This window comes from Blennius ocellaris (assembly GCF_963422515.1).
Source record: "Blennius ocellaris genome assembly, chromosome: 2".
NCBI classification, from domain to species: Eukaryota; Metazoa; Chordata; class Actinopteri; order Blenniiformes; family Blenniidae; genus Blennius; species Blennius ocellaris.
In genome coordinates this window covers 19,776,409-19,789,912 of record NC_137651.1, presented here as the reverse complement: position 1 = coordinate 19,789,912, position 13,504 = coordinate 19,776,409, and the positions used below count along the sequence as shown (strand labels likewise).

General features: G+C 39.6%; 1 protein-coding gene across 1 annotated transcript in view; it reads right to left on the bottom strand.

Moving 5' to 3' along the window:
* The window catches only part of LOC308143842 (calsyntenin-2-like), a gene marked incomplete at both ends in the record, with an annotated part of 310,321 nt that overhangs the window by 88,793 nt on the left and 208,024 nt on the right, over nucleotides 1-13,504 (bottom strand). The window contains one exon of the mRNA XM_080514768.1: nucleotides 8,373-8,522. Coding sequence (XP_080370894.1) covers nucleotides 8,373-8,522 — 150 coding nt within the window. The remainder of the gene's footprint in view (nucleotides 1-8,372; nucleotides 8,523-13,504) is intronic.

The window sequence follows — 13,504 nt, the reverse complement described above, 5'->3', positions numbered from 1 at the left end:
TGTGTTTGAGGTGCTTTCAGGTGTCTGCGCTTTAATATATATATTTTTTTCTTTTTGCCTTGATTACTTTCTTGTGTCCTGCAACTTCATGACCGATTTCACTCTAAATGTTTTCAATTGAAAACAAGGGGGGAAAAAAAAAAGAAACAACCTTGTATTTGAAATAAAAAAACATAGATAATTAAATTGGGACAAACTCTGGTCCGATTGCTTTGTTAGCAGTGTTTTGAATAAGGAGCCAAAAAGTTCACAGTATCTTTGGCAGTAACGCAATAGTAAGTTATCACTGTTGTGAAATTGGCAAGTAGCAATTACTTTAGTATAAGTGAGCTTTACTGAGACAGTTTAATAGCTGTAGAGCTGCTGACTCTCTAGGTGCTGCTCCCTTAGCTGAAAACAGATCCCTGTTACAATTTACCTGCACTTACTAGATGAGAAGCGCCTCATAAATAGCTCTCCTGACAATTATGGTATAGCTCTATATCTGTAATTGGCATATATTCAAGTTAATCCGCTGGAATCCACATGGGAAAAATGAAAAATTTAGAAGCCAGTTTTGGTTGTTGATATACATCTCTAATATGTTGTCAATATTTTTCTTAATGCCATTCATCATTACGCTCAGACTAACACTTATTTCGTGAAAGATACCTTTTTTTTTTTTTTACATCTCAGCATCACAGAAACAATTAAAGAATCCCGAAGCAGGGACGTATCAGGCGAAGAACGCGGAAGCAGCCGGCAGTGGCTGGCTTCACCCGGCCACAGCTCCACGGCCTTCCGAGGAAAAGCCTTGAGCCTCGTTCTCTGTGACACAGCATAAACCTTCTCAGTGTGAACAGCAGCATTCAGCTTCCACTGAATCTCTTCCTCTCCTCTAATGGAGAGGAGCGTCTGTACCTCGTCACAACACCCACACAGTCCCAATCCTTAGTGCTAGGCACCTCAACGGAGGGGTGAGAAACTATAGCCGGTGGGCGTGTCTTTTTCTGTACTATACACAATTTTTTCAGTGGGACCATGAGAAAACCTGTCCCGGACAAAGTGCAGTGGGGCCACGGCTTCAGTGGTAAACTCTTCAACAAAACACTGAAATGCACAGGAGGTTATGTACTTTATTTTTGCTACTACTTACATACTCTTCTGATAGATACACATATCTAAATCCCAGCTTTGATGAACTGTTCAAAACAGCATAATGATTTTGTTTAAAGATATGATCACTCATTTATTTCTAGTTCGAATGTTCGGGAATGGTTCATCTAAATATTTAAGCCGAGTTCTGTTAGAGCTTGTGGACTGGTTGTGATGTGGAGCAATGGTTTGATGAGTGAGCTTGCACCTTTGCAATCACCTTTTTTTTTTGGACAATCATTTTTATATATTGCAGCTCAGACTTGGGAAAATAAGGTTTATTGATTATTTGCTAGTGTCTTGTCGCTGAGACATTGAAACATGTTTCAAGTGAAACTGTGGAACAATAGCTGCCAATATGTGAGAAGACAACAAACAACAAAACATTCATCTTCATCCATATGTCTCACAATGATAATCCTCATCTCAAGGATGTTACAGAAAAATTATGTTACATTAAAAAAAAAAAAAAATGCTAGTTGTCTTTAAAATTGTTAATCAAAACCAATATTCCAACTACCAAGTATATTACTCTTGAACACTTAAGTATTTAAGCAAGTGTTACCCTGGTCTCTTTTCACAATAAAGTGTGAATTGTGGGTTTATTTTGCTTTTCAGGGTTATTAAACCATCTCCCTTTTCTGTGAGTCAAGCTCCTAAGACTGGTCCAATGCTTGTTATGCAAAACCTCCTTTAAAATGAGTAATGCTGACATGTGGTGCATGCATTTTTAATAACTTCTCCCTCTTATTTTTCATTTTCTAAACATATTATTCTGTTCAGCTCTGCTTGTTGCGCACATTTTCCAGGGTGACGAATCCAGCTTGTGTCTGAGGTTTTTCCTCAGACATATACACGTTTTGCTTGTTTACCTGTTGATATGCTAAGTACAGGATCCTAATGTGAAGGCAAGATAGTGCGACGTTGTTTAAATACTACAAAGGCAGCTGTTGCTGTATGTGCTAAATATTTAGTGCAACCTTCCATCAACAAAAATGCCTGCTCATCTTGTGACGCCATCTTTTGCTGGTCTCATCAGAGAGACAGAAATGCAAACATCAGAAACACAAACGTGAGTGTCGTATTGCTCTAACTATTTCCTGATAGCTTGGAAAAAGTGGACTGCAATGTGAAACCCAGTCTCATCGCTTTGACTGACAGTACCTGTGGGGTCCGTTTTAATTTAGGCTCATTTGACGTAAAGCAGAGGCAGTGCTGTGAGGTGTGTGCACAAAACATGGGCACACAAGCCGACGGGAGGCTTGGCGCCACATTGATAAGATGGATATGAATATGCAGATTCCTGCTTTCATCAGTGCAACAACCCCTGTTGAAGAGAACATGAGAGAATCCAATCTTGGCACAAGTTTTTGTGGGTAAGGTTGGCAAAACACAAAACTATATTTTGCATTAACAATTGTAAAAGGAAAGAACATTCAGCATCGATGGTGTCACTCAGTTGCTACTCAATGAAATCTAAAGATCATAAACAAGGATGAATTAGTTTAAAGGGCATAACACTTAATTTAGTTCTCGAGAGATATGCAGGACAATTTGTTCTCAATGGGTCCAGGCCAGTTCACATTTTCCCCTTAGCTCCATTGCAAGTAAATACACAAGCAGCTTTTCCATGCAATACTGCTTCAATCAACTCAGGGTCGCAGGGTTTTGGACCAAATAAGCAAAAGCAGACAGTTTTGAATCACCAATTAACCTCATACATGTGTTTTTGAACTGTGCTCACAAACAAGAATACCCCAAAACTCATGGGAAGTCATGCACAGGGAGAACATGCAAACTCAGCATGAGTTACTGCAGCAATGCTACCATGACATCACAGCCTCAGAAAAAACATAGTTGTAGCATTCCAGGATATTATCCGTCCATCCATTGCCTATACTGCTTTATCATGTTCAGGGTGATGGGGAGCGAGAGCCAATTCCAGAAAAAATTCTGTGTGGGGGCATGGTACACCTGGACAGGTCGCCAGTCCATCACAGGACAAACAATGAGACTCACTCACATTCACACCAAATTCAGGGTCGACAATTAATGCGATATGCATGTTTTTGGATCATGGGAGGAAACCTAAGTACCAAGAGGAAACACTAACACAAAAGGAGAACATGTAAGCTCCACACAGAAAGGCCCAGCTAGTATTTGAACCCAAAATGTTTTTGTTGTGAGGCAAGAGCCCCAACCACTGCTCCACCGTGCAGCCCATTTATAATAAATAACATTTCAAATCAGAAAAAATAGAGATGCAGTGAAGGTCTTCTTAAATAAAGAAAAGCAATGACATATTTCAAACATTAACCTCGAAGCCACAGACAACACTATAGTAGAGCTGTGTGCTTGAATCATAGGTCAAAACACATTGAAGTGCTATAGAGACCACCAATAAACAAAGTTTTCATTGATATGTTAAATGCTCGATTCCTCAAAGCTGTACTGTGTTTGCTTTTGGAATGGTCTTTTAAGGGGGTGGGGGGGGTTAACATCAGGTTAAGGTTCATGTCAAGAGTCATGGAAGTTTTTGCAATAAAACTTTGCTCAACAAACCACAAATAGAGAAGCATTTTGTTGTCCAAGTTTGTTTGCTTTTCAGACTGCCAACTGTCAAGCCACTAGGCTTAAATATTGACTACATAAAGCCCTCTGTCAAAGTGTCTGTTGTGGAGTTGGAGACAAAGTGAGTTACACCAAATAAAACTGATAGCAATCCCATTGAATGAAAAGAAGAGGCTCAACAGCAACCCATTATTGGTTCTGTGCATGTGCGCATGCGTGCGTGCGTGCGTGTTTGGACAGTGGAGAGAAGAGAGATGAAGAGACAAGATACAAGATGGACTGTAATAGTTTGAAAAGTTTTAAATTGTTTTGGACCGCAGGACAGAAAAAAAAAAGTTTGTGACAATGTAGCTTCCTGTTGGTGAACGGACTGTGGGGGAACTGAAAAAATATGATGACACAAAACTGACATATTGGCTGGACAGTGGCAGAGAGCAATGACAGAAAGGGAATGGCAGCTTTGCAAGATGATGCTACAAAGAAGCTGAGAGGAAGCAAAGCTGTCACATTTTCCAGGAAAAGGTACAAGAAGGGGGCAAGAAGTATGTGTTTAGAAAGACAAAGATACAGGAAGGTGACACACATCAGCTGATGTATGGCACTACCTCAGGGAAATCCTTGATAAGAAATGCACTTGCTTGAAGGGCAGTGAAACAACTACGTAGATTGAAAACATGACACAGAGAGACTCAACTTGTGTGACCATTAAAGAGTACTTGCTAAGACGTCCAGAAAACAATATTCCTTAAAAATGTGGAACTCTTATGTGACTTCTAACCACGTAGTATTACTTAGAAGTCTAAAGAAAAAAAAGGGGGCACCTTTAATCAAGGTCTCGATCTAGTTGCTTTGCAGAGATAAATTGCTTAGAGGGTTTGAGAGTAACATTTCTTAAAGCTCCAGAAAGCTTTATAGATTGAGAAACAACACTTGGAGATTTGCACACAACCAGATTGGAAACATTGTACAAAGTAGCTCATCTATCTCTCTGTAAACTGGCTTACAAGCATGATGTCGAGGGGCTCAAATTCCAAACCTATGAGCAAGTACTAATTATTTTAATGTGTCGATGCAAGATTGGTTGTATAGACGTTTTTTGTTTTCAATTCTGTCGTAAAAACTGGCTTGTGTACTGTGCGAATTGAAGCTCATTGGAACACGAGCTGTTGTCCAATGGTCCAGAAGAAGAAGGACCAGCTTGACCAGCTTCTGAGGGCCACACAACAAAAAAACTGTAAATGTACACACTGAAGAAGCCCAACTATTTGTAGGCCTGCCAACCATTTAAACAGATGAAGAATGGCCAAGGCAAGGTGTCCCACTTGAATCCAAGTAAAAAGACAGAGTAAGCAGGTATCAAACTTGAGCTTGGCACATGCAATCTGTTAACACTTTAACAGGTTTGTTGGAGGCCTTGCTTCCATAAAGGGCTGATGACTCCTTGCAGGACATCACAAGGACAAAAGCAGAAGGGATATCAACAATGTTGTTAAAAACACTTGGAACACAGAAGCTGTGTTTACCGTGTGTCAAAGTTTCCTTTGGTAAGACATTTGGCCCAAACCTTCTCTCAATAATGTATGGCGAAAGTGAGTGTGTTTATTATGAGTGAATGTGACTGATCATCAAGGGCTGAATTAATAAAGCCCATCACCGATTCCTTAGCAACAACCAAAAGTCTCATCAACCCTGACTGGGTAACAGGAATGAGGTTTCTCACAATTTTCCAATTCAACAGATGATCTTAATATTAAAATATGTTTTTGTACCCAGTTTCTGAAGACACCACTGAATCATTACCTCCCAAGCTACAATGGGCAGCTTGTGGGAAGTCAGTATTAGCATTTGTTTCAAGAAGTGCTTATGTCTGCCAGATCAATGCAAATCCAATATCCCCAGCTCATTTAGCCCAGTTTTTGGTTTCGACCAACTCTTTTGGGAAATATGTGGCTCCTTTAGCTGTTGAATGCACCATGTTCTTCCAACTAATCACAGGACAGCTGCAAACAGGTACGTGCTGCAGCTGAAAACAACCAACAATACCTGCTTCTGAGAGTGTGTGCGTGCATATCTGTACACAACAGTGTAAAGTCTCCATGAAACAGTGTGGACCTGAGATTGGGTAGGAAAACACACAGCTGAGCCCTTCTGTCTTGAGGCAGGGACCATAGCTAATTTAAACAGACAAATGACAGTTTCAAGCACAAAAAAATGCATGGTTTGTGTGCTTGTGTGTATTTTTGACATTCCCACAGATGTCGGTGTTTAATAAAACAACCAGTAGGCCTATTAAATAACACTTGATCTGTGGCCATGGCATTTACTCCACCCCACCCCCTCTCTTTCTCCTTGCCCATCCGTCCTTTTATCGCCACTGCCAAACAACGCTCATAGCGACAACTGAACTTTTATCAAGGGAAACTGTATCTGCGGTTTGTGTGAATGTACCTTGCACGCTATAATTTAATGATGGGAATCTTAAGATGAAAAAATGTGCAAAAATAAATACACATATACACACACATACAAACTGTAAGCGAGCTTCAAAGACAGGATTACTGCTGAGAACCAACAAAATCAAAGCCCTTGCTGCTCTGTGTGTGTGTGTGTGTGTGTGTGTGTGTGTGTGTGTGTGTGTGTGTGTGTGTGTGTGTGTGTGTGTGTGTGTGTGTGTGTCAGTGAGAATGCATACATGTTGTGAACAAAAGTGGACTCATAAATACACCCTGTTTGCATGTCAGGAGTGTATGTGCATCTAACGAAGCTATACATTCCAGAGAGAGAAACGGCAGGCTATAAATGTGCTTATACCGTCATGTTTATGACCATGTTTTTATGTGTAACATTCTCTGTTGTGTTTTGTTGTGTACTGTTATACATCGTTCGTCTTGTGACTCGTCATTACTTTTTTGTCTTTGTTGTTCGTATCTTCACTGCTTGCCAGTAGAAAAACAAACACCAGCATGCTGCTATGTGCTGCTACCAGTGTTATCCATTTCATCACATTACAAAGTACCACGCAACTATAAGCTGCAGGCTTCACATTAATGCTGACCTTAACATTCAAAAATAATTCAACTATTGCTGCCAGTGTGCAAGCATGACAGTTAATCATTTAATACAGTCTATTGGAAGATGATATACATTAAAAGTGATAGTCACACTGTATTCATTGCTTAAAAGTTCAAGTGGCCTGCTGAGCATGTTCTGGAAAAGGTGGCACAATAAAAATAATAATAAAAAAAAAAATCTGGTTATCGAGAAAGTTTGAAACAGGTAGCTTTTTATACTATTCCTCCCATTTAAGAACCTATTTAATAATCTTATAGCTATGATTGCATTCATTATTTTCTGTTTACCTTCACCTTTAATAAGTCCATGAGACAAAAATGTAACTTACTGGTGAATTTTGTCTATGACTGGATAAACGTACTTCTGGTGCAGAAGGATTACTATTGCAACACATCATCAGTAGGGTAAAACTAACCTGTCTCACGACAGTCTAACCCAGCTCACGTTCCCTATTAGTGGTCGAACAATCCAACGCTTGGTGAATTCTGCTTCACAGTGATAGGAAGAGCCGACATCGAAGGATCAAAAAGCGACGTCGCTATGAACGCTTGGCCGCCACAAGCCAGCTATCCCTGTGGTAACTTTTCTGACACCTCCTGCTCCTCTAGCCACTTCAGTGACTAGGAAATCCCTGAGCTTTCTGGTTTATATATATTTATTTATTTATTAATCTTAAACATATCATACATGGTCCATTAGTTATTGTAATGGAGAAGTGTATTCTGTTTAGACTAAAGATTACAACTTTTTAACAATATTTGGGGAGATTCTTCACTCAGGTCCCGATTATGCAAAATACATATTAGCTGCCACTCCTTTGGAGAAAACACAGATTGGAAGATTGAAATCGCGCCAGACAACTTAACAGTTTGTTGCAGGGTTCAGTGCCTGCCACTGAGCTGGTGCCAGGGTCCTCATTTACTGCTGTTTATCACCAGCCTGCTAACATCACGTCCTGTGGGACGATGAATGGCCGGATGCCAAAGAGCACATGAATCACCTTGTAAAAGACAGAATAACACAGATTGCACATGGTTACATGTGAAGCCGCGCTCTGCATGTGGTCGTCTTTCATCGCGTGTGCTGCGTTCAGAGCTGACAAGTGTAAATTGTGTCTTGAGTGCTGTTTGTGTTGTTGTTGCTGCAGTAGCAGCAGCATTCAGACGCTTGTCTTTGCATTACTCTGGCCTTGTTACAGCTGCCATGGCAGCCTTCTGATGGGCTCACAGCCGTATTGGTTGAGTCGCGGTGCTCGGAGTAAAGTGTTGTTGATCACCGAAGCTAAACTTGACAGGCCAATTCCTCAGAGAGGGAAGGAAAGAGAGGAAAAAAAGCTTGAGAAAAGGAAGAAAGAGAGAAAAACAGAAAAGCCAGAGAAGTATTAAAAGAAGTGGTGAAAGACAGATGAGCGAGCCAGACAGTAAGATGAGCACAAATGGAGAAAAATGGAGCACGCAGACTACAAGCAAGTGCCACACACTGCGGTAATCGCATACAAATAAGAACACCTGTGTACACGCAAGCATGTACAGAGGCTGGCTGTACAAACGCAGCGTGGCTGAATCGTCACCACAACATCTATGAGGAAGTCTCACCTTGCCAGCCAGGTTTGCAGACAGGCTTGACGTCAATGCTGACGGGGACGCTTTGCAGTGCTCTCTTCTGGCCACAATCCCAGGCCGTCACCAGGATCTCATACTGCTGCTGGCGGTCGTAGCTCAGCTTCTCGGTGTTCCTTATGTTACCTAGTCATGAGAGAAAGCTGGAGGTCAGAGGAAAAGGCAAATACTTTTCGTTTAAAAAAAATCAAATAAAAGGCAACTCATTATATCGTAATGAAGAGCCCCTATTGTGTCTCCTAATGAAAACATTTTGCAGCACAGCAATGGCCACAAATAGCAATTTTAAAAATCCACTTATATTCTGTCAGTAAATAAACTGCTTCCCTATTGTCTGGTTGAGGTAGAAGTGATAAAGCTAGGTAATTATTATCAGCGTGTCCAGCTTTATTCTCCCAGAAATGCTCATCCCGAGCTGTTAGCGCTTGCGTTTCAATATTCAGGTGGAGCACGGTCCCTTGTGTGCCAGGACTGTCCATCAGCCAGACAACTAAACACCTGAAATTAATTTAGACAATTACTGCTAATGCAAGGCTGCTCATTACAGGAGGGAAGGTTTTCTTCTTCTTTGTAGCAAAAGGCATTTTTTTCACTCAAGACGTCTTCGACATTGCGAAAAGTGATGAACACTGATAATGGGTGGATTCTTGTTAATGTTTCTGAGTTCTAGGTTCCCATTGAGGTACTTATAAAACAACGTCTTCACTGTTAAAAGCTTCCAAGCGTCTCGGTATTTTAGTGTGAGGGACATAAGCAACATTAAAAAAATAATTGATGCTGTACCACATTAGCACATTGGTACAGTGATGCTGTTGTCTATGATGACAAATAAAGTTTGATTTGAATGGCCCGAGTTTGCATGTTCTCTTCTGGTGTCTGTGTGGATTTTCTGGGGCCCCATTTGCAGAAAAACATTTGAAGCGAAAACGCATTGTTTTATACCAGAAATGACCGAAAAGCTGAAAACAATGCAGTTAGGATGCCAGGAAGCGAGTTGGCACTGCCTAAACAGGTCTTAGAGCCTTTCCCGGATGTACTGTGGCTTTGGCTTTGTTCTGGGTTATTCCTCCATGCCAGTTTCTCCCAGTGTAAACCTAGAACCTGAAAAATAAATGTCTCACCCTGACTTTTAAAGAAACCACAGTGCTATTCACAAAATGTAACGCAGAAGCACTGTATATGGAATAGAGTAAATATTGCAGAAGATTGTAATTTATGTTTATTTATTTAATTGAGGAAGATTCCACTGATCTACGTGTACGATAACATCCATCCAGGTGTGTTTATGAATTCAGAAATGACGGGAAGTTGAGATAATTGAGAAATTGACTGGAGGAACAGGCTTGTGTTTCACAGCATGCCTCCTTTCATGTAATTTCTGAGGAGAAATTATGGTAAATAAGTTGAAACTGTAGGGTTGTACAAATACACCTTGTTATAAAATCATCAACATTTCAGAGCCGTGTTTAAATTATATATGCAACAAGAATGTAAAATAGACAATAAGTAAGGTAGACTAAAAATAGCCAATAAATATGGAATCAATTTCAGATTTGATTGTCTGTAGTGAAGTGGTTATCACGTTCAGTGCATAGCAATGTTGTGGGTCCACTGCACTGTGGCCATGAAGTTGGTAAAGCGGTATAAAGGATGCATGGATGGATGGGAATTTTGCATGTTACATCAACAGTTTTGCTATTTGTCAATAGCAGTGGAATCACATTCTATTACAAAATAGACCTTTTATCATCGAACTAAAATCTGAACTAAAATTGTGTCACCATAATTGTTTCTGTATTGTCCAGTAGGATATTAAAAATCTGAGCACAGAGCAAACAAGAAAAAAGTGTGAGCTTTTCTCTGTTTTCAGACACTAACTGTGTTTCGTTTGGGGGATATTTAGGTATTGATAAATATTCAGTACTGAGATTATGGGATAATCAATGGGACTGGATGTACGCAGGTTATATATGCTTTGGTTTTGTGGCAGTTTTCCTTTCGGCTCTTTTAAAGTCAGTTCAGTTGTTGTACAGTCTGCAATATTGTTGAGACTTCCATGCCATTTGCCTGCCTTTTGAGGTCCTGAGGATTTTTTCATCAAACCTTCTGAGACAGTTTTATTTGCTTTGCACTCAGTTTTGATATTTTGAATTGGTATATATGATAGCATTTGTACAAAAGAAAATTATGTCCCGTGTGAAGTCAAAGATGTATGCTGTAAAAAAAAAAAAAAAAAAAAAACTTGACATAAACCTTTATGGTGTGACATAATGCAGTGCTATATTCAAACAAGATGTGGTTTTGTAAGTTATAAAACTTGCAAAGAAATGTGGATGTGTTGTTGGGGAATGTTTTTCTTTACTGTGACAAAAACAAATAGCTCAACTCCCTGCGAGACATGTACAGACTCAATCATCTGCTGTTTGGAGAATAACTCGAAACAGTCATAAAACACCTCTGTGAGCTTTTATTGCAGAATGAGCAGAGTGCAGCAGACAGGTCCCCACTTATATTGCTACTTTTTGAAATGTATTCCTAATATAAGTTTTCCTAACTCTTGGAAGCAGTCGTATGATTGTTTTAGATTAGCTTTATGAAAGTTGCAAGATCCACTTTCTTTCTGCCTTCAGGAAAGTAAAAAACAGCACTTCCCCTTCAGCATCTGTATACTTCATAACCTTGTTTCTTTATGACAGTCTTCTCGGATAATGTGTATGTGTTTGCTTCAAGGAGTATTTCATTAGAAACCATCAGTATATATCATTGTACAATTAACTGTGATACCTGAACATAATCAGTGTAACAAATGAGATCATAGACGAGATGACAAGTAGCCTCGACGTCTGAGATTGGTTTGATTGGTGCCAATGTTCTTCAAAATTAAGACCTTGGTTCTATTTATCCCCTTGTTGCTTCTTGATGGAAATCTGCACTTTACTCTTGCTGACTTGTCTGCTTGTCATCCCTCACAGTTAGAAGTCCCCAGCTCATTAATATGCCAAGGCCTTTCTATATGAATTTTTTGCATGGCTGCACTGTGCATATGTGGGTTTGTTCCAAATTTAAATGAAAATGTGTCACTCCTTGATTTACTGAAGTTGACTATAAAACATCAGTAGGAACTACAATGATTTATTAGGGTTAAATGGATATGAGTTCAGAGCATGTAAATTATTGAAAGTGTTACATTACAAAATGATGACATGGAAGTTAATAGGGTTATTTGTCACGACCAACTTGACTGACCCTGTGGATGACAAAGGTGATGTAGGATGCCTGAATGGTTATGGATAATACGACAACAGCAGGTCACCTGATTTCATGGAGTGTGACACTGCCTAAAGATGAAGCACGTCTTTAATAATGACTGCATTCTATATACTGAAGTCGCACTGGGGGAGACTGCATGCACAATCCAGTGCTCTTGAGCCAGCGACATCTCATATTGATGATATAGTATTAGATGCATATGATTTTAATGAGCCAATCTACCTGTCATGAAAGACAAGTATCCAAGAACACACAAAAGGGAATTTAACCAGCATCAGACATTGCATTTATGCAACATTTTAAGTAAAAACTTTTGCATTTTTGTTTATGAAAAGTTTCTGTTTACAGACACGCTGATAATGATGTTGCTCGCATGCCAGGCAATGGGTTAGTGTTGGTGGTGGTTTTTGTAATTAAGTCTCACACACATATGCACACAGAGAACAAAATGCTCTAAAAAAATTACCAATGGCGTGTACACAAACCTTCATATGGTCAGATGATGTGGTTGGATTGCTATTCAGGGAGAGTTTCAACTATAAAACTACCAAGTTGCAGGAGAATTTGGTCTGGGAGCCTATATTAATTTGCAGAGTGCCAGTTTAACAATCTATTGCTAATGAGGGTACTGCAGTCATCAGCAGTCTTTCAGTGAGAATAAAATGAAACTATGCATTTAAAAAAAAATTACATTATGTCTTTTACTAATAATTGCAGAGATTTCAATTAATCAATTCTAGGAACAATAATGACAATCTGAGAATTTTTGTCAGTGCAAAAAAGTCAATTTCATTTCATCACATACGAATCATACAGATGGACCATACACATCAGGCATCAATCATAAGCATACATTAATAGACACCTTGCTTCCAGCACATCCACTTCTATTCAGGGACAAGGTCCATATACGGTACAATTAAAAAAGTCATCACTCACTGAATTTACATCACATTTACACATGGTTTGGTTTGTGAAAAGGGGCTGTGGTATAAGAAACTCCGACAAAATCCACCTGTGCCAACGGATGTAAAGGAGCCACAGAAGCAATACAAGTAACAGCATGGCTTCTTTACATCTGAGAATTGCCATGACGACAGCTGATTAGAAACAATATGCATACTAAGAGGGCCTTTGCCAGTATGCCATTGAATATCATGCTGGCGCGTGCAAACTGTGGAACCCCTGCTTGAGGTTGTCAACTCCTGCTCTAAAATTTACCTTAATTGTCAATGAGACTGTGTGTGGTTGTCATGTAATGTACTGACCACCTGTCCAAAGTGTACTGCTGCGACCCAACACTGATAGAGAAGATAAATTAATAATCAAAAGACATTGGTTAAAGAGGTCCTACTTATAGGCTGTTAAATAATAATGGGCTCGTTTTCACTCTCACATCAGAGAGCTTCTTCATATTATTTTTTAAGAGCCAGATGCTCTTGCACTTTGGTCCTTTGTAATTAACAGGACAGATTGGTACAGTCGTAGAAAATAAGTAAATCCTCCAGAATGGACAAATCTATTCATGTGCCAAATGAAAGTGGAACTCGGACATGAAAACGCCCAGTATGTGACAAAGAAACTCTGCATGCCAACTTAACCAGTCCATCCATCATCTATTCACAGTTTTAGTCAAACTAGGGTCATAAGGGGTTGGGGGCAAAGAACAGCATCCAGACTGAACAAGTTCCTATAATGTCACAGAACCAACACACATGTGAAAGATCACCTGTGAAAAATAAATACTTGTTGTATTTTTGCATACCTCCCTGTTTTGGAGGTGTAGGTACATGTGTCTAGCTATAAGTTGATCGAGGATCTTGGTAGATACTAAGGAA